The 25,252-nt window shown below is 44.5% G+C and overlaps 1 protein-coding gene and 1 non-coding gene across 2 annotated transcripts in view; both read right to left on the bottom strand.

The window, feature by feature from the left end:
- ccny (cyclin Y) overlaps nucleotides 1-24,961 on the bottom strand; it is a 256,269-nt gene extending 231,308 nt beyond the window's left edge. The window contains exon 1 of the mRNA XM_070880090.1: nucleotides 24,711-24,961. Coding sequence (XP_070736191.1) covers nucleotides 24,711-24,861 — 151 coding nt within the window. The 5' untranslated portion in view covers nucleotides 24,862-24,961. The remainder of the gene's footprint in view (nucleotides 1-24,710) is intronic.
- On the bottom strand, nucleotides 22,166-22,254 carry trnar-ucg (transfer RNA arginine (anticodon UCG)). The gene is given in 2 exon segments: nucleotides 22,166-22,201; nucleotides 22,218-22,254. It is a non-coding gene; the product is annotated as a tRNA-Arg (tRNA).
- Nucleotides 24,962-25,252: the final 291 nt, after the last annotated feature.

Below are 25,252 nucleotides of genomic sequence, written 5' to 3'. Positions count from 1 at the left end.
GGAAAGAGAAGAGTTTTGATTTGGCGGGGGGGGGGGGGGTGGGTGGCAGGTGGATGGCAGGTGGATGGGGAGAAGATTCTTCAAAGATTTTCCAGTACTTTAATATCTAGCTATCTTTACTAAAAATTCCCTGTCTGCAGTATCTTACAGCCCACCCACTACTGCACAGAATTTTAAAATATTACTAATTATCAGAGTCACACTACGCAATGCTGAACACCAAAATTTAAGTTTACATTTTGACATGCTTTTTTTGTTAAGTCTAACATTTTAAATTTCTAAACCTAGTCAGGGCAATTCTTTGGTGCCACAGAAGTCAAAATCCAATGTGGTGTGATACCGCACACGAATCCATTAGGCGAGAGCGTTGGTGCTCTTGATCTATTATTTACAAAGAAAACCTTCCCCTTGCTTAAATGGCCCCTATACTTCAGCCTTCATTATAAAATCATTTTTATTCTTGTAAAAACCCCATACTCCGTTTAATCAGGCTGTCCAGTCTCGCTGCTTGGAATTTTTTTTAAAAACTAGCATTCCTATCATAACACCGTCATTTGAAGGCTACCTGCGCTGATTTCTTAACTCTCCGCAAGGGTTTTCTGTGCGGCCACAAGTAGCCACATATGCTGGCCTAAGTTAGTTTGGAGCAACTATTAGCTGTCCAAATTGGCTTAAATGGCCAAAACAGGCGTAGGTGGCTGGTAATGCCCCCTTTTGAAAAAAAAACTCAACTTAAAAAAAAATCCTGTAACTCACTTACACTGGCGCAAATTAAATGTGCAGAATGGGGATTTTTAAGATACTCCAGAAAAATCAAGTTGCTCCAAAAAAAACCGAGCAACTCTTGGGCAAATTTGGGCCCTAGGTGTGGTCTCACCAATACCCTGTACAGTTGTAGCAAGACTTCCATATTTTTATACTCCATCCTACTTGCAATAAAGGCCAACATTCCATATGCCTTCCTAATTACTTGCTGTACCTGCATGCTAACTTTGTGTGTTTCATGTACAAGGACTCCCAGGTCCATCTGTACTGCAGCATTCTGTAAGTCTCTCTCCATTTCAATAATATTTTGCTTTTCTATTATTTCTGCCAAAGTGGATAACCTAGCATTTTCACACATTATACTCCACCTTCCAAATTTTTGCCCACTTAACCTGTCTATATCCCTTTGCAGACTCTGTGTCCTCCTCACAACTTGTTTCCCACCCATCTTTGTATCATCAGCAAATTTGGCTACAATTTCCCTTCATCCAAGACATTAATATAGATTGTTAATAGTTGAGGCCCCCAGCACCGATCCCTGCAACACCCCACTAGTTAAAGTTTGCCAACCAGAAAAAGACCCATTTATCCCGACTCTCTGTTTTCTGTTAGCTAGCCAATCCTCTATCCATGCTAATATATTACCCCCAACACCATGAGCTCGTATATTATGTAGTGACCTTTTATGTGGCACCTTATCAAATGCATTACATCTAATGGTTCCCCTTTATCCATCCTGCTCATTGCATCCTCAAAGAACTCTATAATACATTTGTCAAACACGATTTTTCTTTCATAAAACCGTGTTGACTCTGCTTGATTGTACTGTATTATGATTTTCTAAATGTCTTGCTACGACTTCCTTTAAAATGGATTCCAGCATTTTCCCCATGACAGATGTTAGGCCAACTGGCCTATAGTTTCCTGCTTTCTGTTTCCCTTCTTTCTTGAATAGGGGTGTTACATTTGCAGTTTTCCAATCCTCTGGGACCTCTTCAGAATCCAGGGAATTTTGGTAGATTATAACCAATGCATCCACTATCTCTGCAGACACTTCTTTTATGACCCCAGGATGCAGGCCATCAGGTCCAGGAGACTTGTCAGCCTTTAGCCCCATTAGTTTGCCTCGTACTTTTTCTCTATATATAAAACTGTGTTAACCCTCTTCTTAAAGTAGAAATGCATATGCATATAAAAAACATGACGTTTCAAATAAACTTCCATTGGTAGGACATCAGTTGCCAAAAGCAGTGGCAGTGCTCCCAGATCTGTAGTTTTATATAATCTTTTCTTTATCATAAAACCTCAGGTCTGTTTTGTCTATCAGCATTATTGAGCCATCAAGTCAGTTATCCACAAAGTGACTGCTGAACCAGTTTCTTTTTCCTCATTGGTTAGGTGTTTCAAGTCTCCAATTGCTTATTCCCGATTGTTATTATTTACCTGTCATAAAACACAATTTTTCCAATCACATTCTATCAAATAGCCTACCCCAATCATTAAATTAAAGAAGAAATTCTGCAAGACAACTCCTTATACTATAAACCCCCAAGAGGAAAGTTTAATCACAAATATTCACAAAAAGAGCACAAGCTCACCCATAAAATTGTCTCACACATGACCTTCCCGCACCCTACAACATGCCCTGCAGAGTCTCTGAACTGGATTTCAAGTATACTCTTCCTGAAGCTACTTCCACCTTCCCCGAGCAACCAACTAAAACGCGTATGAATCGGCTAGTCAGCATCGCTGGACATGCACCATTACTGTGTTCCGAAGCAGAGGAATCACTGGAACACTGTGTAGCCATTCACCCTTTGCCCCAGCACCAACCACCTCACCAAAGGTGGTGCAGGTGTTCCCAATGACTTGTGCTGAGTTCCCAATAACCTGCCACCCGCGCCAATTCTGGCCATTTAGGCAAATTTGGCCAGCTGAGAGTGACTCTAGTTCTGCTTAGGCCAGCGTATGTGGCCTCTGCAGAAAAACCTTCTGGAGAGTTAAAGAAATCGGCGCAGGTAAGTGCAGCAGATACCCGGACAGCAGCAGGAGAGGTGAGAGAGAGAGAGAGAGAGAGAGAGAGAGAGAGGGGGAGAGAGGTGTGGGGGGTGGAGATGGGCGGGGCGAAGCCTTTCGGGTGTAGTTAGGTGCGGAGACCAGGAGGAAGAAGGCTATTCGGCCTGGGATAGGGGTGGTGGAGTGGACCGGCAAGGCACTCGGGGCTAGCTGGGGGGTGGGATGACCAAAAGAGAGCTGGACAGACACCGGCAAGGAGCTCGGGGCAGGCTCGGCAAGCAGACCGGCAAGCCCTTCGGCCAGGGCTAGGGAGTGGGACTGGCTTTAATAATGGGAGGTAAGTTGCTGCAATATATTTGAATGTGTTTTTAAGTTGATGCAATATATTTTAATGTGTTGGGAGCTAGCTGCACGTTTTACTTTGCAGCCTCAGCTTGCATTGTGTCCCTGGTTACTGTGGCAACCCGATCTTTTTGCCGCAGATCAAGGCTCCACTCCCAAAACTAAAAGGACAGGTTAGGCCATGCCAAAATGAAGAAATCCAATGGGAAAACTTAGAACATTTTTGGGGACGTACTTGGGCCCCCAAAAAAATAGGCGTAACTCTTCAAGTACACCAAAAAAAAAAGCTTTGGGGAAAATTGAGCTCAATGAATTGAACATTAAGGCAACTGTTTGAGGGGAAACCTATAATAAAGCAAAATGATCTGGAATAGCTTTTAAGCTATATTTACATCACTATATAATGATTATTATTTTTTACACACGTGCTATATATCATTTCTAATGGCAAATAAAGTCAAAAGTGTGAGAAAATATCCAATTCATTATTCTGAACATTAGTTTATTTATTAAATCAGCTTGTTGAACAATCTGAACTGAAAAGGTTTATGGTTGAGCAGGTTTCTAAGGGCCAAGTACCACCAATCACTGGCTTTTTGTGCTGTCAGCAGCTGCAATCTAACAGGGCGCAGGGCTGATGTACAGATAATCAAGCGCTCTTGAAACAGCAACACGGCTCGGAATTCAAACACTACGGGACATAAAGTGAAAACAGAAAATGCTGGAAAGATACAGCAGGCCCCGTCAGCATCTGTAAATAGAAAAGACAACATTACTGTCTTTTCATGGGTGGCCGGCCTTCCACGTTCTACCCTACGTAAACTTGAGGACATCCAAAACCCGGTTGTCCGTGTCCCAACTCCCTATCTTTTTCATTCAGTTCAAAAAAAAGATACTAGGTTTCTTACCTCTAGACTCAACTATTCCATTGCTCTCCTGACCGGCCTCCCATTTTGCATCCTCTGTAAACTTGAGCTCATCCAAAGCTTTGCTGCCTGTACCCTAACTCGTACCATAACCTGTTCACCAATCAGCCCTGTGCTCGCTGACCTAAATTGGTTCCCAGTTAAGCAAAGCCTCAATTTTAAAATTCTCATCCCGGTTTTCAAATCCCTCCATGGCTTTGCCCCATCCCTTCTCTGTTATCTCTTTCAGCCCTACAACCCTCAGATATCTGCACTCCTCCAATTCTAGCCCCTTCAGCATCCACGATTCTAATTGCTCCACCACTAACGGCCGTGCCTTCAGCTACCAAGACCCTAAGCAACTCCCTAACTTTCTCCACCTCTCCCTCTCACTCTCTCCTCAACATGCACCTTAAAGCCTACCTCTTTAAACAAGCTTTAGGTCATTTGTCCTAATATCTCCTTTTGTGGCTCGGTTGACAACATTCCTGTGAAGTGCCTTGGGACGTTTTACTACATTAAAGGTGCTATATAAATACAAGTTGTTGTTGTTTTCCCACCAAAAAGGCTGACTGGCATGCTGGGCATTGCCAGTATATTCTGCTTTGCTTTAGCTTTCCAGCCTTTGCAGGGGGGGTGGGAAGGAGTTTATTTTAAAGATACTGAGTGAACGCTCCACATTCATTCCTCCACAGTATGGAAAACTGGTCACTGCCAAGCTGTCACTCTTTGGTTTCCTTTCCTGTTTCCCTTAACTCGATTCCTTCTCTGCCTTATATTACTCAACTGAACACTCGGGTTTCCTTTCACGCCCAGTTTTTATTTGTGGTGAGTTTCAATAGCTCATTCCGAATTGATACACTTGTTATTTCAATTGCAACAATGGTGAAATCGTAACATTAACTTTAAAAAAAAGAGCTATAATATAGATTTCAAATAAGATGTGAAGTTACAATAAATATGGGAACTTCCTATTCAAATGGCACAACCTTACCAGCCAGCCTCCGCAGAATGGCACTGGCACGATTGCTCCACATCCGCAGAAGAAACCGGCTACATTTAGGGAGACCGATGAAAGGATTTTCTCTCTTTTTATTTTAGCAGTTAGATCGCCATACCTTTCTTCGTGAAGTATTCCTTCGTACGAAAGAAAATTCCTTCGATTGTTAAAAGGAAATAACAGTATTCATCAGCCCCATGTGCACTATGAAATAAAGTGAACCAGAAAGAGAAAGCCCCACCAGAACATGTTTCCAAATACAGTATTCAAGCCTTAAAAGGAGCACATTATAACATGTTTGCCTTTATTTCATTTGTGTTTCCTTTTCATTATGATGATGACACGTGCAAATGATACTATGATGCGCTTCAATGTGGCTTGTGCCGTCCCATCATCCAATGAGCCATGTGCCTTCCCATCATCCAATGTAAACAAATGATGAAGGTGATCAAATTGAAGGGCTGTAAGCGAAGTTCCCCCACCCCTCCTCCCCCCCCCCCCCACCACATTTATTGAAACCTGCTGCTGGAAGCAATACTGCAAATATACTGCAAGGTCCCTGTGCAGTACAATGCTTCACTATTTAACTGAAAAAAATTAGGAAGATTCAAAAGTGACACTTCAGAAGAAAAATGAGTTCCAAAAGCACTATAACTCTATCGACAATGCTCAGCGTTCTATTCCAAGTTATCTCATCAGGCTCTCAGGCTGCTGACCATGGGCTGGTTTTCATGTTGGGGTTTGACTGGTTACGCTGATGACATGGTCAGATTAAGCCACAATGTTCAATCGCATCATTACAATGTTTAACCAATCAGGGCCTAGCCAATTCTCCAGAGTGTCCTATCTCATTCCCCCAGGAAGGAAGGAGCAGGCAGGAATATTAAACCTAATGCAAGAATAGGGACGTCGGGAAGCAGAGAATTCGCTGGAGTTGCCAGCATTCTGATTGACGCTAACCAATTCCAAGGCTGAATGCAAGTCAAAGGGCAGTAGCTCTATATATTCGGACGTAAAATTTACTAGCAGTTTATAATCTGAAGGGGGACGTTGGTTTATAGGTGTAATTCTCCACATTGTGAACTCCATTCGCTATGATGTTATGGAGAGGCAGCGAGTGGAGAAAGGGTACTTCCTCACAGGGAGTGGGAGGTAGAGGAACGGGGCGAGCGGAGCACTATTTGTGCGGCCTCCATTATAGAGGACAAAGAGCTGGCTGGTGCTCGAAATGAGGGGAAAAATCATTGTTATATAGACTGCGGCTTTCTTTTGGTTTTTCCATTGAAGTTTACCCATCCTACATTAACTGAATCAAACCAAGGAGGTGCTAAATTTGATCCTTGGTCTATGCTAATTTAGCTGATATCAGCTGGACAGTGACAACAGCAGAGCAATAGGGCTCATTGTTCCTGGGGAGAAAATAATGAGAGAAAAATAAGGAAAAGTAAGAAAAGATCAGCCTTATACCAGAGGATTTTATTTTTAAATCAGAATTTACATCCAGGAGTTGTATTCCACTCCAATAATCTAATAACTGATTGCATTAGGTGCATTTAACGTGCTTTTTCTCTGTTTTATAAACATGAAGAATCAGTTCAAAAGTTCACAATGAAAATAAACCACTTACTGAAAATTCTGTTCACCGTGCCTTTAATTTTGAATACATTTTTCTAGCTGAGATAGTTACTTCTCATTATGTCTGCATTTACAAGTCGCAGCTACAACAATCTTGCTATTCTGCTTTCTTTGATTTCTCAATCATGAGCCAGGAACCAAAGTCATGGGATTGAGGACACTCTGAACTGCATATACAAGTGTACATGAAAAACACTGACCTTGGGGGCGGGGGATAAAAGCTGCTTCCTGGACTTTTAAATAAAAATCTATCTGATTATGACCTGTCAGTCAAAGGGAATATTCACATTTGTAAGGCAAAACGGCTGCTGGGTAGTTTTCCCCTAGACTTTAGCCCCATCGGAAAAGACAGCCTAATTTTTATACTCCAAGAGCTGGTTCAGCTAACCGAGAGTTTGTGTTCCCAGAGTGGGTGAAAAATACAAACAAATTAAAGGATTGTTAGTACTGTTTCCGAATATTATAAATAAACAAAATCACTGCAGCAGTTCTTTCCCAAGCCATAGCCTAGCTCTTGTTCCTATCTAAAAAAAAAATCAAGCACAAATTCCTCTATCTGCCAAATGCTGATCACAACAGACAAGCAGAAGGGGAATTGGAAAGGGAACAAATGATTAACAGGGCCACTTATATATAAAATTACCCAAATCAGTGATCTCTAGATCATTGCACAGTTCTGGTCTCCATATTATAAAAATATAGAGAGGCACTGGAGAAGGTGCAGAAAAGATTTACTGGAATGATACAGGAACGGAGAGGTTATACCCATCGGGAAAGATTTAACAGGCTGGGGCTCTTTTCTCGAGAAGAGAGTAGACTGAGGAATAACCCAATAGAGTAGACCTTATGAAAGGACCTGATAGGGTAGGCATAGAGAAGATGTTTCCACTTGCAGGAAAGTCCAGAACCAGGGGCCATAACTATAAGATAGTCACTAATAATCCAATAAGGAATTCAGGAGAAACTTCTTTACCCAGAGAGTGGTCTGAATGTGGTACTCGTTACCACAGGGAGCAGTTGAGATGACTAGCAGAGACAGCATACAAGGGGGGAGCTAGATAAACATGAAGGAGAAATGAATAGGTGGTTATGTTGATGGAGTTACATGAAGAAGGGCGAGAGGAGGCTTGTGTGGAGCACTGGAAAGGGTGCAGAGGAGATTTACAAGAATGTTGCCTGGACTGGAGAATTTTGGCTGAGGAAACATTGGAGATGCTGGGTCTATTTTCTTTGGAACAGAGGAGACCTGATTGAGGTGTATAAAATTATGAGCAGCCTGGATAGAGTGTATAGGAAGGACCTGTTTCCCTTGGCAGAGGGGTCAACAACCAGGGGCCACAGTTTTAAAGTACCTATAATTGGGGGGAGGTTTAGAGGAGAAATGAGGGTGGTGGGGATCTGGAACTCACTGCCTGAAAGGGTGGTAGAGGCGGAAAGCCTCACCACATTTAAAAAATACTTGGATGTGGACTTAAAGTGCCGTAACCTACAGGGCTATGGCCCAAGAGCTGGAAGGTGGGATTAGGCTGGCGCAGACACGATTGGCCGAAATGGCCTCTTTCCGTGCTGTAAATTTCTATGATTCTATGAAACATCGGCATGGACCTGTTGGGCTGAATGGCCTGTTTCTGTGGTATGAATACCATGTTAATTTTTCAGGTACTTTAGAAAGTGAGGCCATCCCTAAACAGATTGCTGGAATAACATTTCACAAGTTTTTTACAGGGGCTTCCTAGTAAAAATATTGACACACTTCTGCTAAGCTTGCAACCAAGTGATATGCCTGGTAAAAAAAAGAATTACATTTATTGAAAGCTTCACTGTGTCTGTGCTAAAGAAAATTACATTGACTAGAATGCAAACATTCCCCACAAAATTCACATTATGATCATTTGCATTCGACAAATAAATGCAAACTTTCCAGGTGGAGACAGAGTTTTCAGAGCAGGATATTGATGGATCAAGGACAGACCAGGACCTCCCCAAATGGGCCATTCTCCATTTTTTTTTTAAATCAATAAACATTTGTAGAATTGAGTTCATATGGTGCACCAACATGCAATGCCACAGATCAATGGATTGCACAGGGTGAACCTTTGCTATCCACCCTGGCACCAAAGCAATGCGCAGAAAGAGTTAGGAGAGGCTGGGGGATTATCAGAGGGAGGTAAACCCAGACTGTTCCCACACAATTTCCAGTGATCAGTTGTAGAGCAGCAATGACAGAAACCCAGAATAAAGGTGTCCAGGTGCTAGAGATGCACAGTCTCAACATTACTGACGTTCACTTGTAAAGTAGGAGTGAACTCCTACAAGAAAGGAAAGTAACAGAAACTTCACTTCAGTTGCCTGACATTCAAAGAACAAAACCTCTGATGGAGAAGGGCTGAAAATGAAGGCTCACTTATGTGAGAAACACCAGAGTGGTGGTTATACAGCCAAGTACTTGTTAGCAACATTTCTGCTAAGATTAATACAGTACTTTCTCAGCTGAAGGTATAATTCCACTTGCCTTCAGTCTATTACCAATTAGAATTTTAATGAAAATGTGACTAGAAAATGTTTAGCTTAAAAAGGGACAATTTAAGGAGCCTTCGGTGAGGTTGCATTCCCAGAGTCTACTGTGAAACTCCCACTATGGCAGCGCTCTACTAACTACTGCAGCAAGCTCCAGATTCACACAACAATCTAGCAATTGGAACCAAAACTTCTTCAGTTTTTCATATTTCAAAAATCAACAGATTTGTAATGCTAGCTGCAACAGTGGCAACATTACTGCCCTGATCATAGTAGCACATCCTTCTTTGTGCAGTATCTAACACTTAGCAACACCTAGTGCCAATTACTTAATCATGTCAACACCATTCTTTAAAAAAAAATGACAATCCATTATACAAGAATGATTCAATGAAGTAACAAACTGTATGAGCCAGTAATGTGACTCCTGGGACAATACAGCCTACTTCCAACAATGTTACTCATTAACTTTTTTGTCAAGGCTGCAATCCTAACATCTCACTTGAAGGCAACTCTCAGGAATGTTGCAACATGTTGCAACATAGAATGATAGATAGGACACAAGTCAGCTCCCAGGATCAATCATCACATTTTACCTGCTTTGATAGTACAACTTATGACAGCAAGCTAACTGCGCCACTCTCCTATTCCATACATGCGCATACTGGCCACGACATCTTGACCCATGTATAGCCACGGAATAGTGATGTCATGCCATTGTATCATGACGTCCCTGGTGGGAATAATGGACTGTGTGAATGGGAGATGATGTCACAGCATTAAGACACTGCACTATGACATCACCACCAATGTGCAGTGATAAGAACATACAAAATAGGAGGAGTCGGCCATACGGGCCATCCAGCCTGCTCCGTCATTCAATAAGATCGTGGCTGAACTTCTACATCAACTCCACTTGCCCGCTGGATCTCCATATCCCCCCGATTCTCTTAATGCCCAAAAATCTATCAATTTTGAATATATGCATTGACTGAGCATGCACAGATCCACAACCTTTCGAATGAAGAAATTCCTCCTCATTTCAGTCCTAAATGGCTGATCCCAGAGACTATGACCCCTAGTTCTAAACTCTCCAGCCAGGGTAAAGAGCCTCTTAGCAGATACCCTGTCAAGCCCCCTCAGAATCTTATATGAAATCACCTCTCATTCTTCTAAACTCCAGAGAAAAAGGGCCAATTCTACACAATCTCTCATCATAGGACAATTATCTCACCCCTGGAATCAATCTAGTGAACCTTTGTTGCACTGCCTCGAAGGCAAGTATATCCTTCCTTAGGTAAGACGACCAAAACTGTGCACAGTACTCCAGATGTGGTCTCACCAGGGCCCTATACAATTGCAGAAGGATTTCCTTACTCTTACACTCCAACCCCCTTGCAATAAAGGCTAACATACCAGATGCCATCCTAATTGCTTGCTGTACCTGCATGTTAACTTTCTGTGATTCATGTACCAGGACCCATAAATCCCTTGGAATACCAACATTTACTCGTCTCTCACCTTTTTAAAAATATTCTGCTTTTCCATTCTTTCTACCAAAGTGGATAATTTCTCACTTCCCCGCATTATACTCCACCTGCCACCTTCTTGCCCAATCACTTAACCGGTCTATATCACTTTGCAAACGCTTTGCATCTTCCTCAGTTTATTTTCGCACCTAGCTTTGCATCATCAGCAAACTTGGAAATATGACACTGGGTGCACCTCATCCAAATCATTGATGTAGATTGTAAATAGCTGAGGCACAAGCACCCATCCATGTGGCACCCCACTTGTTCTGCACTGCCTTCCTGAAAATGACCAGTTTATTCCTACTCTGTTTTCTGCCCCTTAACCAATCCTCAATTTATGCCAACTTATTACCGCAATCCCAGGAGTCAATAACCCAGCTTGTGCAACAACCTCTTGTGTGGCACCTTATCGAATGCCTTCTGAGAATCCAAATATACTGCATCCACTAGTTCCCCTTTAATTACCCTGCTAGTTACACCCTCAAAAAACAGACAGATGTGTCAAACGTGATTTCCCTTTCATAAAACCGTGTTGATTCGGCCTAATCATATTCCAAGTTCCCTGTTGCCACATCCTTAATAGATTCTAGCATTTTCCCTACTACTGATGTCAGGCTAACTGGCCTGTTGTTTCTCACCAGGATGGCTGTTTATACAGACACTGAAGCAGTATTACCAATGGCCATGGGTGAAGTGGGAAGGGGGAGGGGGAATGATTGTGCTTACCGCTGTTGTAGTACAGAAAATCTTTGTTCGCAATAAGGTGAACTTGTGGCACAGCGCTCGAAGAAAGCTAGTCCTGAAACAAAGACAACCACCTCACGAGGCACTCTCAGCTCGATCTCAGATCCAGAAATAGAACAGGCTTAACAAAGAAACTGAACTTCAAAAAGGAGCAACCATGGATGCAGAGATGATATTTCCATTCATAGGGGAAACTAAAACTAGGGGGACATAGTCTCAGAATAAGGGGCTGCCCATTTAAAACTAAGATGAGGAGGAATTTCTTCTCTCAGAGGGTTGTAAATCTGTGGAATTCTCGCCCCAGAGAGCTGTGGCGACTGGGTCATTGAATATATTTAAGGCAGAGAGAGACAGATTTTTGAGCGATATGAAAATAAAGGGTTATGGGGAGCGGGCAGGGAAGTGGAGCTGGGTCCATGATCAGGTCAGCCAGGATCTTATTGAATGGCGTAGCAGGTTTGAGGGGCCAAATGGTCTACTCCTGCTTATGTTCTTATTGTTGCAATAGAGCTGCTCAAGGAGTTAAGGCCTGATACAACGTTGCCAAACTCAACTAAAATGTCAGCAATTTGTACAAACGATTTCTGAGCCCCCTAGTAATTGCCAGGGAAGCACTGCAAAGAACAGAGTTTAACTTGTAGCCACATCCCAACACATCTGCTCGGGCCACACCACAATTGCCTGTAAACTAAGCTACCAAACTAAGAATTAGCTAACAGTCAGCTTGTTTAGTGAGCAACATTACAACATAGTGAACACTCCCAGTTAGAATAGGTTACTTCATGCATACCAAATTGTCCTACATTAATACTGTCTATGTCAGCACACCGAAACAGCCCAATCCATCCACAAATGGTGGCTGCAGTGATGCTAGAATTTCGGTTGAAATGTTTGATTTGCCATCTTAAACCACAAATTCTTTGTTTACCTTCTAGGCAGGATTTCCATTAAATTGTAACTGAAAATGCAAACATCTCCTACCTGTAGATATTTGCAGTCGTTTGTTAATTGAACATTTTCAGTTATCAGCACCTGACTGCTTTTTAAAACAGATAACACAGTTTACGATATGAAGACGTCAAATGACACACCTCCTGTATTATATGCTGCAGGACCTCTGGATCACCTTTTGGCAGATTGCACAGCACTTAGCTGACACGTGAAAACCTGGAAGGGAGTCTCGAGGAAAGTAAACGTCTGTCGTGGATGTTATTAGCGCATCCCACAGACTAGCACTTTGCTTGGCACTGTAGTTACTGTTCAAGTGTACTGCAAATTACAACTTCTAAGGAGCTGCAGTGGATCAGAAGGGTCAGTCACACCGTAAGTGGCTGCACATGGGGAGGGGTGAAGGAGAAAGAACACTCTGACTGAACCCAGTGATAGATGCTGAACGCCAGAAACAATTAAATGCCACAGGTGGAAAGCATCAAGAGACTGCAGTCTGGTTGAAAGTGAATCTGGTGTTTTATTTCACTTGCAAAATCTACCAAAACTGGTAAATTAGAACTGCGACACCTTTAAACACTTTGGAAGTCAATAAAAACCAGATACAATATTACTAAAGACGGGAACTGCTGAAGGTGTGTGTCCAAAATGTCGATCTATTTTTCCCTTTCAGCAGCTGACAGACCTGCTATGAATGTCCTCTTGCTGCATTGGTTTCAGACTCTGGCATTCAGCCTTAGTTTCTAAATCACTGTCGAACTAGTGATATCTTCACTATGATTCATGAATAATAAAAGAATTGAGGTACGCAGGTTGCTCACACTTAAAAGGGCATGGCTTAAAGAAAAGTGTTTGGCGAACTTTCTTTACAAAAGCAATGAAGTAAATCACATCAAACACATGATTTTAGACTTGCGCATGGCACATGATTAAAATATCACGTCACTCTTCAGGATCTTCTCCTTCCACAAGCCAAAAAAAGGTCAGCCAAATGCTTTTTTTCCCCCCTGTGAAAAGTGCCCCTTTAACAGGAATTGACTACTAATTTTCTAAATGAGCTTAACTATTCATGAAGCCCTTTTGCGTTCTGAAGTTATGAGTGGAAAAAAGCCAACTTGCCAGCTTATCTGCTGCAGATTCCCTTCCAGCCAGATTTCTACATAACCCAGCAAGGGAAAATCCTGGACATTTATAATCTTATTAATACTGACATTCAAAGTGGGTTGTTTTATGTGCCAGCGTACCTTTATCATGCTATTGGTATTCACAAGGAAATGAAAAGTAAATTTTCTTTCACTCCTCCTTTCCTCAACATTCACAGTCAATATATTTTGTGTTGCAGAAAGTGCAAATATTTCAAATTTATGGAATTCTTACTTGACTGCTAATGTTGGTTTTTAGTTTAATTTTCCTAAAAAGGGAAAATGTTTTATATCACTTTCATTGTAATAAAAAAGGTAGAACAGCCTTTTTAATGAGGCCTATCTTTTTTTTTTAGAAACGATGCTACAAATGAAAAATACTCAAATTCACTCATTACGAACAACAACTTGTATTTGTGTAGAGCGTTTAATGTAGAAAAACTTTCCAAAACACTTCACAGAGGCCTAAGGCAAAAAGAAAATGGACAATACAAAGAAGGAATGATTAGGAGTGTCCAAAAGCTTGGTCAAAGAGGTGGATTTAGAGAGAGTCTTAAAGGATGAGAGGCCATCATTCAGAGAGTGGAGGATTTAAGGAAGGCAGTTCCAGAACAGGTCAGCAAGGATAAGGGTGATGGGAGAATGGAACGGTGCAGGATAGGATATGGATAGCAGAGTTTTAGATGAGTTGATGTTTATGGAGGGTGTATGATGGGAAGTTGGCAGGAGAACATTGGAATAGTCTAGTCTTCAGGTGACAAAAACAGGGATGAAGGTTATAGCAACAGATTCATGAGGCGCAAGAAGTTAGAGAGATGGACATCGGCAGTCTTTGCGATGAGGATGACAGGAGGTCGGAAGCTCAGTTTAGGAAGGAATAGGACACTAATGTTCTGAGCAGCCTGGTTCAGCCTGATGAGGAACCGTGGAGGTAGATGGAATCATTGGTGAGAGCACGCCGTTTGTTGTGGGGCAAAAGATAATGGCATTGCTCGCTCCGATATTGAGCTGATGGAGATGACAATTTATCCAACACTGGTTGTTGGACAAGCAGTCTGATAACATACAGGCAGTGAAAGGGTCAAAAGAGGCGGAGAGGCAGACTGGTGTGTCATCGGTGTAAACATAGAAACACAGAAAATAGGTGCAGAAGTAGGCCATTTGGCCCTTCGAGCCTGCACAACCATTCAATGAACTCATTGAATGGCGGTGCAGGCTAGAAGGGCCGAATGGCCTACTCCTGCACCTATTTTCTATGTTTCTATGTTTCTAATATGATCATGGTATATATATCAAAGCTAACCTCCTGTCTGTGGATGATGTTACCAATTGGCAGCAAGTTGATGAGAAGCAGGAGGAGGCTAATGATGGATCTTTGGGGTCTCCAAAGGGATGGTACCGTGTTGAGAAGACAAGCTATTAGTAGAGATGCTGTAACTACAAATGGAGAAGTAAGAGTGGCAGTTCAACCAAGCTGGACTTGAGTAGAGAAGTGTTGAAGAAGGATGGTTTGGTCAACAGTCAAAAGCAGCATAGAGGTCATGACTTTAGTTAGCGCTGTTTTATTGCACTGGGAAGGGTGGAAACCTCATTGGAGAGATTAAAACAGGTAGTTGTAGGAACAATGGGCATTGATGTTGCAGGCAACAATATATTCAAGGACTAGAGAGAGGAAAGGCAAGTTGAAGATGGAGTGGTAGTTTGCAAGGACAGAAGGCTCGTGGGTGTTTTTCTTGAGGAGGGCTAATGATGGCAGTTCTGAATGGGAGGAAATGGAATCAAGAAGGCACAAGGTGAGCTTGAAGATGGCATTAAGGGGAGACTGGAGAGTAATGAGAGAGCAATAGGGTTTGAGCGCCTGAGCAGGGAGGCCATCAGGGAAGCTTAGCTTGGTAGGAAGAGAGGATGATGTAACTGAATAGATGTTCTCTTGGCGACAAAACAAATTTGTGACCTCCTCTCATTTGTTATTCGAGTGTGTGGCAGAGGCAGTATAGAGACATGTAAGGAAGGCCAGGAATAGAAAAAAGCCCTGGAGTATCTTTGCTCTCCAGGGTGATCCTAGTGGTTTTAGCAGGAGAATGAGACCCGGTAGAGCTTGGCGTGGCAATGGATGGCTAAGCCAGTTGTGCACCAGATACGCTCATGTCTGCAACCCTTGGAATTGAGGGAGGGAAAATTAGGGCTATACTGAGAGAAACTACAGCAGCTTTTGGCTAAATGTAATCTGGGGACAAAACTAAATTCAGATTTTATTTGCTCAACCATATATATATATATATAGCTAGCTATTAAATATGTTTTTGCTAACGAATGAGACTGCAAAAAAGGTCCACTTATTATGACTGCCACTCAGTAAATCAAGTCACCTCTTTCAGTTTAAATCTTCATCTTTACTTAAAAAGTTTTGCAAGAGAATTATACCAGGGCAAGCATCTCCAAGCAATAGTCAAAAGTTGCTGCTCATGTTACCAGGAACAAAACTTTAAAAACACGACAGCAATTCAGGGTTTTTTTCCTGGCTTATGCTAATTCATAGACGGAGTTGACCTATTTAAGGATTGCCTTTGAAGTACTTGCTAAATATGTTTTTCCTTGCTGTGAACAAGCAGCATATGGTAAATTTCCTTCTCTGCGCTGCAGTCCAAATCAGGTAATTGTGATATCATATCAATGAAGGTTATGTAAACTGTCCTGCCCTTCTTTAATTCTCAACCTAAACCATTCCACATTGATACATCCAATCACTTTAAAAGCCTCTTTAACCAGTTTCAATCATCATATCCCAATTCTTCTCCTCGTCAGTAACAACTTGCAATTATATAGCACCTTTAAGATAATAAAACATCCGAAGGCAATTCACAGAAGCGTTATCTAACAAAATTTGACACCGAGCCACATAAAATGCTTGGTCAAAAAGGAAGTTTTATGGAGCATTTTAAAAGGAGGAAAGAGAGAGAAATAAAGAGGCAGAGGGGTTTAGGGAGGGAATTCCAGAGCTTGGGGCCAAGGCAGCTAAAGGCACAGCCATCAATGATTAAAATTGGGGATGCACAAGAGGTCAGAATTGTAGAAGTACAGAGATTTCAGAGGGTTGTGGGGCTGGAGGAGGTTCTAGAGATGGGGAAGGACAAGGCCACGGAAGGATTTGAAAACAAGGATGAGAATTTTTAAATTAAGGCATTGCCGGACTAGGAGCCAATGTAGGTCAGTGAGCACAAGGGTGAGTTAGGATGTGGGTAGCAGAGTTTTGGATGAGCTCAAGTTTATGGAAGGTAGAACATGGGAGGCCAGCCAGGGGAGCATTGGCATAGTCAAGTCTAGAGGTAACAAATGCATAGATGTGGGTTTCAGCAGATGAGCTGAACCAGCAGTGGAGTCGGGCAATGTTACAGAGGTGAAGTAGGTGGTCTCAGTGATGGAGCAGATACGCGGTCAGAAGCGCATCTCAGAGTCAAATACGACACAAAGATTGCGAACAGTCTGTTTCAGCTTCAGGCAGTTATTAGAGCGGGAAGGAGTTGGTGGCTAGGGCAGAGAGTTTGTGACGGGGACCGAAAACACAGTTGCTTCAGTCTTCTCAATATTTAGCTGGAGGAAATTTCTTCTCCTCCAGTACTGGAGGTTGGACAAGCAGTGTGACAAATTAGAGACTGTGGAGGGGGCGTGAGAGGTGATGCGGAGGTAGAGCTGGGCTTCGTCAGCATACAAGTGGAACCTGACATGTTTTCAAATTATGCCATCGAGGGGCAGCATGTAGATAAGAACTAGGAGGGGCCAAGGACAGATCTTTGGGGGACACCAGAGGTAATGATGCAGGAGTGGGAAGAGAAGCCATTGCAAGTGATTTTCTGGCTACAACTGGATAAATAAGAATGGAACCAGGCGAGTGCTGGCCCACCCAGCTGGATGGCGGTGAAGATGTGTTGGGAGGAAGATCGTGTGTTCAACCAGATCAAAGGCTGCAGACGGGTCGAGAAGGATCAGAAGGGATAGCTCACCACAGTCACATATGATGTCATTTGTGCCTTTGATAAGGGCCGTTTCGGTACTGTGGCGGGGTCAGAAACCTGATTGAAGCAACTCAAACATGGAATTGCAGGAAAGATGGGCACAGATTTGGGAGGCGACAACACGTTCAAGGACTTGAGAGGAAAGGGAAGTTGGAAATGGGGCAGCAGTTTGCAAGGACAGAGGGGTCAAGTGTGGGCTTTTTCAGGAGGGGGTATTGACAGCCTGACAACACAGAGGCCATGAAGGGGTCGAGCTGGGTGTCGTCAGCATACATGTATAAACACATTACATCTTCAGTTGATGTTTCCAACAGGCAGCATGTAGAGGAGAATTATAGTTTCAGATGAGGAAGGCCATTCAGCCCATCTAAATTCGTCGATACCAGTTAATCTGTTATTTGATGGTGTTGGTTGAGGAAGGAATGTTGGTCTGGACATAGGAACAGGACAAGAAAAGGCCATTACTGTCCATCTGGTCAGTCCCAGAGTCCCCTCCCCTTACTCATCTTTGAACAATGCCGTGTCATCTTTTACATCCGCCCGGACCAGCAGGCGGGATCTTGTTTAGCATCTCATCTGCAAAGTGCTTACAGTCAGAAGAGAAAATTTATGGATCAGGTTAATGAAAATAATATAAACTTATGGAACTGTGCTTTGACCAGAAAAAAGTAGGTACTTTATTTAAAACTATTTGTAAAGCACAGAATCTATATGGCTAGAGTTAAGAAATAATAGAGGGGCTATTACACTACTCAGTGTATTCTATAGGCCACCAACCAGTGGGAACAATATGGAGGAGAAACTTTGCAGAGAAATTACAAAGAAATGCAAGAATTATAGAGTAGAGTAGTGATAATGGGAGACTTCAACTATCCGAATATAGACTGGGATAGTAAGTGTAAAGGGCAGAGAGGGGGAATAATTTCTGGTGTGTTAAGAACACCACTCTTGATCAGTATGTTTCCGGCCCAATGAGGAAGGAGACATTGCTGGATCTGATCCTGGGGAGTGAGGGAGGTCAAGTGGAGCAAGTGTTAGTCGGTGAACATTGAGGGAACAGTGATCATAGTATCATAAGGTTTAGATTAGCTATAGAAAAAGACAGGGAGCAATCTAGAGTAAAAATATGTAATTGGAGGAAGGCAAATTTCAGTGGGATGAGAACAGATCTGACCCAGGTAATTTGGAATCAAAGATTGGCAGGCAAAACTGTGGTGGAACAATGTACTGCCTTTAAAGAGGAAATAGTTTGGGCACAGTCAAAGTACATTCCCACTAGGGGGAAAGGCAGGGCAACTAAAGTCAGAGCTCCCTCAATGACAATAGAGATAAAGAGTAAGATAAAGAAGAAAAAGAGGGCATATGATAGATATCAGCTCGAGAATACATCCGAGAATCAGGCTAAATATAGAAAGTTCAGAGGAGAAGTGGAAAAGTATATAAGAGGGGCGGAGAGAGGGTATGAGAATAGAATGGCAGCCAACATAAAAGGTAATCCAAAAGTCTTCGATAGGCATATAAATAGTAAACGGGTAGTAAGGGGAGGTGGGGCCGATTATGGACCAAAAAGGAGGCCTATGCATGGAGGCAGAGAGTATAGCTGAGGTACTAAATGAGAACTTTGCATCAGTCTTCACCAAGGAAGAAGATGCTGCCATAGACATAGTAAAAGGAGGTGGTAGAGGTGGTATTGGATGGGATAAGAATTGATAAAGCCGAGGTACTAGAAAGGCTAGCTGCACTTAAATGCGGTTGATGCGATCGATTTCCAAAAGGCATTCGACAAAGTGCCACATAATAGGCTTGCCAGCAAAGTTGAAGCCCATGGAATAAAAGGGACAGTGGCAGCATGGATACGAAATTGACTAAGTGACAGTAAACAGAGAGCAGTGGTGAATGTTTTTCAGACTGGAGGAAGGTATACAGTGGTGTTGCCCAGGGGTCAGTACTGGTTCCAATGCTTTTCTTGATAGATATTAATGACTTGGATGTGGGTGTACAGGGCACAATTAAAAAATTTGCAGATGACACAAAACTTGGATGCATCGTGATCAGTGAGGAGGATATTGAAAAGACTTCAAGAGGACATAGACAGGCTAGTGGAATGGGCGGACATGTGGCAGATGAAATTTAATGCAGAAAATTGTAAAGTGATATTCTTTCTACCAAAATATGAGAGGAAATATTAACTAAAGGGTACAATCCTAAATGGGGTGCATGAACAGAGACACCTAGGGCTGTTTGTGCACAAATCATTGAAGGTGGCTGGAAAGGTTGAGAAAGCAATTTTAAAAAAGCTTACGGGATCCTGGGCTTCGTGAATAGAGGTAAGAGTTTGAAAGTGTAGAAATTATGATGAACCTGTATAAAACACTGGTTCGGCCTCAACTAGAGTATTGCGTCCAATTCTGGGCACCGCACTTTAGGAAGGATATGAAGGCATTAGAGAGAGTGCAGAAAAGATTTACGAGAATGATTCCAGGAATGAGGGACTTCCGTTACGTTGTTAGACTGCTGGGGTTGTTCTCCTTGGAGCAGAGAAGATTTGATAGAGGTGTTCAAAATCATGAAGGGTCTGGACAGAATAGATAGAGAGAAACTGCTCCCATTGGCAGAAAGGCCGAGAACCAGAGGACACAGATTTAAGGTGACTTTACAACATGCTGCGGTGCAGAGGGACCTGGGGGTCCTTGTGCATGAAACTCTTTTAGGAGTCAACAAAAAACATTAAACCGTGCCCCCCGATTTGGGGGAAACACCAACATTTACAAGGCCCTTTTTTATTTTTGGGGGGGTTTTTTTGGGCAGAATCAAATTTTTTCCAAGTGCCCCCTATAAAAGGGAAGGGGGACACTAAAAGCACCGGCAATTAAAACAAATTAGCTTAAAAACATAAAATCAAATTAAAATTTGGTTGCCGGGCGTGATGATGCACTCCAGTCCCTCCGGTGCCCACCTCTCACGGAAGGCCGCGAGCGTACCGGTGGACACCGCGTGCTCCATCTCCAAGGACACCCTGGACCGGATGTACGCGCGGAAGAGAGGCAGGCAGTCTGGCTGAACGATCCCCTCGACCACCCGCTGCCTGGACCGGCTGATGGCACCCTTGGCCATGCCCAGGAGCAGTCCTACGAGGAGGCCCTCAGACCTACCCGCTCCCCTCCGCACAGGGTGCCCGAAGATCAGGAGTGTGGGACTGAAGTGCAGCCAGAATTTCAGGAGCAGCCCCTTTAAATAGCAAAACAGGGGCTGCAACCTCGTGCACTCAATAAAAACATGGAACACGGACTCTTCCAGATCGCAGAAATTGCAGGCGGCCTGGGAGCCCGTGAACCGGCTTAAAAATTTATTGCACGGGACTGCTCCGTGCACCACCCTCCAGGCCAAGTCCCTGATAAATACTGGGAGGACTCCCGCGTAGAGTGCCCTCCATCGGGGATCCTCGCCTCCTCCGGACGGCAAGATAGTACGCTTATGGCGTGTCCGGACGGTAGGCGAGGATGGCAAAGTTGAGAGTGTGCAGGAGCAGTCCATACAGGAAACCCCTCCGCGCGGAACTGAAAGGCACGGAGGGGATTTCCCCGAGGCGGCTCAAGTTGTGAGGCGCCGGCTCCCGAGGGAGGTTCCGGGGCTTGACGCCAATGAGGAATTCCGTCCGGACGGGGTTTCAGTTCGGACGGGATCTCCCTACGTGCTTGAGCCTCCTCGATGCACCTAACAGAGTCGGGGCCCAGAGCTGTTTTTAGCAGCTCGATGGCATCGGCCGCGCGGCGGACGTTGGCAGAATTTAGGCGCCGCGCCAGCGTGTCTGGCACCATCCAGCCCGCTCCTCCGCCATCGAGCAGGTCCCTGACCCTGGTCACCTCACCAGCCACAGTCCTCTCGTCCGACCTGAAACCTCGGTCGTGGAGGTACGGATTCCCGAGCAGCGGCTCCTGCAGGACAGCCGCCACTCCAGCCGGTGGAGAGCTGCGCTTGGTGGAGACTTTGTTCCAGACCCTGATGAGTTCCTTGTAAAAGACAGGCAGCTCCCTGAGGGCGGTCCTGACGCCCCCCACACTCACAAACAGGAGCTGCGTGTCGTAATTGAGGCCGTGCTGCTGGCGGAAGAAACACGTCGCCAGAGCACGCCACCTAGGAGGGGGCTCAACGTAAAGGTACCTCTGCAGGGTCTGAAGACGGAAAGTCGCGAGCTGGGCGCTGACGCACACCAACGACTGACCGCCCTCCCCAAGCGGGAGCCTCAAGACCGCTGCAGAGACCCAGTGCTTCCTGTTGTTCCAGAAGAAGTCCACCAGCTTCTTCTGTATCTTGGCGACAAACGCAGGGGGAGGGGTCAAAGTGACCAGCTGGTACCACAACATGGCGGCCACCAGCTGGTTTATGACTAACGCTCGACCCCTGTAGGACAGCACTCGGAGCAGTCCTGTCCAGCGCCCTAGGCGAGCGGCGACCTTGGCCTCCAGCTCCTGCCAGTTCGCCGGCCAGGCTTCCTCGTCGGGGCTAAGGTAGACTCCCAGATAGAGGAGATGGGTCGTGCTCCAGGCAAAGGCCTGAGTTCCTCCGGCAGGGAGTCCACCCGCCAAATTTCACGCGGTGAGTTAGTTGACCACGGCAGGACTCGAACCTGCAATCTTCTGATAACATCATGGTTGCAATCGAAGTCAGATGCCTTATCCATTTGGCCACGCGGCCTCTAATTTCAGGCAGCGAGCTAATTGACCGAGGCAGGACTCGAACCTGTAATCTTCTGATAACTTTGTGGTTATAATCCAAGTCAGACGCCTTGACCATTAGGCCACGCTGCGTCTGCCAAATCCCAAAGGGTTAGTTTGCAGGTGCAGCAGGTAATCAGGTTGGCCTTCATTGCGAGAGGAATGGAGTACAAAAGCAGGGAGGTCCTGCTGCAGGGTATTGGTGAGGCCGCACCTGGAGTACTGCATGCAGTTTTGGTCTCCTTACTTAAGGAAGGATATACTAGCTTTGGAAGAGGTACAGAGACCATTCACTAGGCTGATTCCGGGGATGAGAGGGTTACCTTATGATGATAGATTGAGTAGACTGGGTCTTTACTCGTTGGAGTTCAGAAGGATGAGGGGTGATCTTATAGAAACATTTAAAATAATGAAAGGGATAGACAAAATAGAGGCAGAGAGGTTGTTTCCACTGGTCGGGGAGACTAGAACTAGGGGGCACAGCCTCAAAATACAGGGGAGCCAATTTAAGACCGAGTTGAGAAGGAATTTCTTCTCCCAGAGGGTTGTGAATCTGTGGAATTCTCTGCCCAAGGAAGCAGTTGAGGCTAGCTCATTGAATGTATTCAAATCACAGAGAGATAGATTTTTAACCAATAAGGGAATTAAGGGTTACAGGGAGCAGGCGGGTAAGTGGAGCTGAGTCCACGGCCAGATCAGCCATGATCTTGTTGAATGGCGGAGCAGGCTCGAGGGGCTAGATGGCCTACTCCTGTTCCTAATTCTTATGTTCTTATGACTGGCAAAAAAGCCAAAGGACACAAGAAAAAACGTTTTTTTTTAAAAAACACAGCAAGTGGTTAGGATCTGGAATGTACTGCCTGAAAGGGTGGTGGAGGCAGACTCAATCACTGCTTTCAGAAGGAAGTTGGAGAAGTACTTGAAAGAAAAAAATTGCAGGGCTACGGCAAAATGGCGGGGGAGTGGGACTGGCTGAAGTGTTCTTAGAGGGCCGGCACGGACTCAACGGGCCGAATGGCCTTCTTCCGTGCTGTAACCATTCTGTGGTTCTATCAACATCACTAAAACAGATTATCTAGTCATTGTCACATTGCTGTTTGTGGCAGCTTCCTGTGCACAAATTGGCTGCCGCGTTTCCTACATTACAACAGTGACTACACTTCAAGAACTACCTCATTGGCTGTAAATCCAGGGGTCGTGAAAGATGCTATATAAATGCACGTCTTTCTTTCATGCAGCTATCTATCTCCCTAATCACAGTAATCAGCTAAATAGGACTGTATCTGCATACATCAGAAAGCATCAGCCTCTTTTGGAATGTTTTTAAGCACATGCTCTTGTGGTTTCCCAGCTGACGTCTGTAAGATGAGCAATTTGTGATTTCTCGCCATCATACCACTACGAAGCACCAGCCCCTCGGAGCAGAGACTCCTGTCCACGCCAGAGATTAACACGGTTGAGTCGAGACACACAAACACACATCAAAGCCAAGCAGAACATTCCTAAAGTGCCAACCCCAGTCACAGGTCTGGATCTTCTACACACAAACAATAAACGGGGCACTGTAACTTGAAACATCTTCCCCAATACGGTCAGAAAGTACATTGATCCAGAAGGGAGGAAAGGGGGACTAAATGCTCACGCCGGGGGGAGTTACTCCGCTCAGCAAGCCCTGTCCCAGCGCCAGTCGCTGCTGGGCTTCACCGGCAGCCCCCAGGGCAGGCTCCCGCCCTCGGCAGCGGACTGACCCGGAGGCGCGGGAGGCAATTCCTCGCAGTAACTCCATTCGCCAAAATTCCCGCAGTGCCCCTCAAATTATGAAGTGACTTTAAAAAAAGTATTTAAACTGGAAAACCCGGTACAAAGCGAGCTGTTTCTGTCAGAGGCAAGCATGCCTGTCATTTGGACGTTTTGCTTGTTTGTGTCCATTATTTAAGAATCAGATCAGACAGAGATTGATAATCGTTTCAATCGGCATTTTTTTTTAAATAAAAACGGTAATGATCAGCTTTTGAAGCCGTTTCTTCTTTTCTCACTTCAGACTCGCATCACCAAGAGCAAGTTAACAGCAGCAGATATTTCATCTTTTAAAACAAAAGGAGGACTTTATAGATATATAGAGGACTTTACATATATAACATATAAAAGAGGACTTTACATATATAATATATAAAAGAGGACTTTAAATGCTGCATTGGAGCAGGAGGATAGTGAGAGGAGCACAATGTGTGAGAAGGCTGGTGCACAGGAGCGCTGACCGCCCAAAAAGTACATTGGCCGGAGCTAGCTTCCCCCCGGGGCCGCAGACATGTTGTGCCCAGGCCGGGGTAAGTCTTGATGATATATGGGGGGGGCGGTGAGTGAAGATGCCAGGCCCCGGGCTGAGGGAGTGGGTGGGAGAGGAGGAGAAGGAGAAACAAGAGCATGGCCACGTACCGTCCACCGCCTCCCTATCGCTGATGTGCTGCAGGTTGCAGCCTGTGTCCTCCCGGCTGATGTCGGTGTCGGTGCGGTAGGTCTCCAGCCGAGCGTGGTTCCTCCGCAGTTTGGGGCTGGACGAGACGCAGCATGAAGTGGTATTCCCCATCTTTCCTCTCTTGGAGGCTTTCCTCCTCCTCTTCCTCGATCTGAATGAAGGCTCCCCGGCCAAAGGGAGTTGGATTTCCACACACACACACACACACACACACAAAACGAAATTTATGAGAGAAGGGGGGGGGGGGGGGGGAATGCAGTGTCCGATCAGAGATACACCCTCATCCGGCCGGAGCTAGCACTGAACAGCCATCGGAGGGAGAGCTTTTCCCTCCTTCTCCTGACACAGGCTAACCGACTGTAGGGAAGGAGCTCAGCAGCCCATCTCCCGCTCCCTCTCCCTCATTTTACACCTGTAAGTCATTTTAAATCACACTCATTTAGAAGTTCTTCACGGTTAAATGTTCTCCTCGAGGAAGGAAAAATAAAAGCACACACACAAC

The sequence above is a fragment of the Pristiophorus japonicus genome, chromosome 5 (genome assembly GCF_044704955.1).
Source record: "Pristiophorus japonicus isolate sPriJap1 chromosome 5, sPriJap1.hap1, whole genome shotgun sequence".
In the NCBI taxonomy this organism is placed as follows: Eukaryota; Metazoa; Chordata; class Chondrichthyes; family Pristiophoridae; genus Pristiophorus; species Pristiophorus japonicus.
Note: the sequence above shows the minus strand (reverse complement) of the source record. Positions and strands in the feature narration are given on the sequence as shown.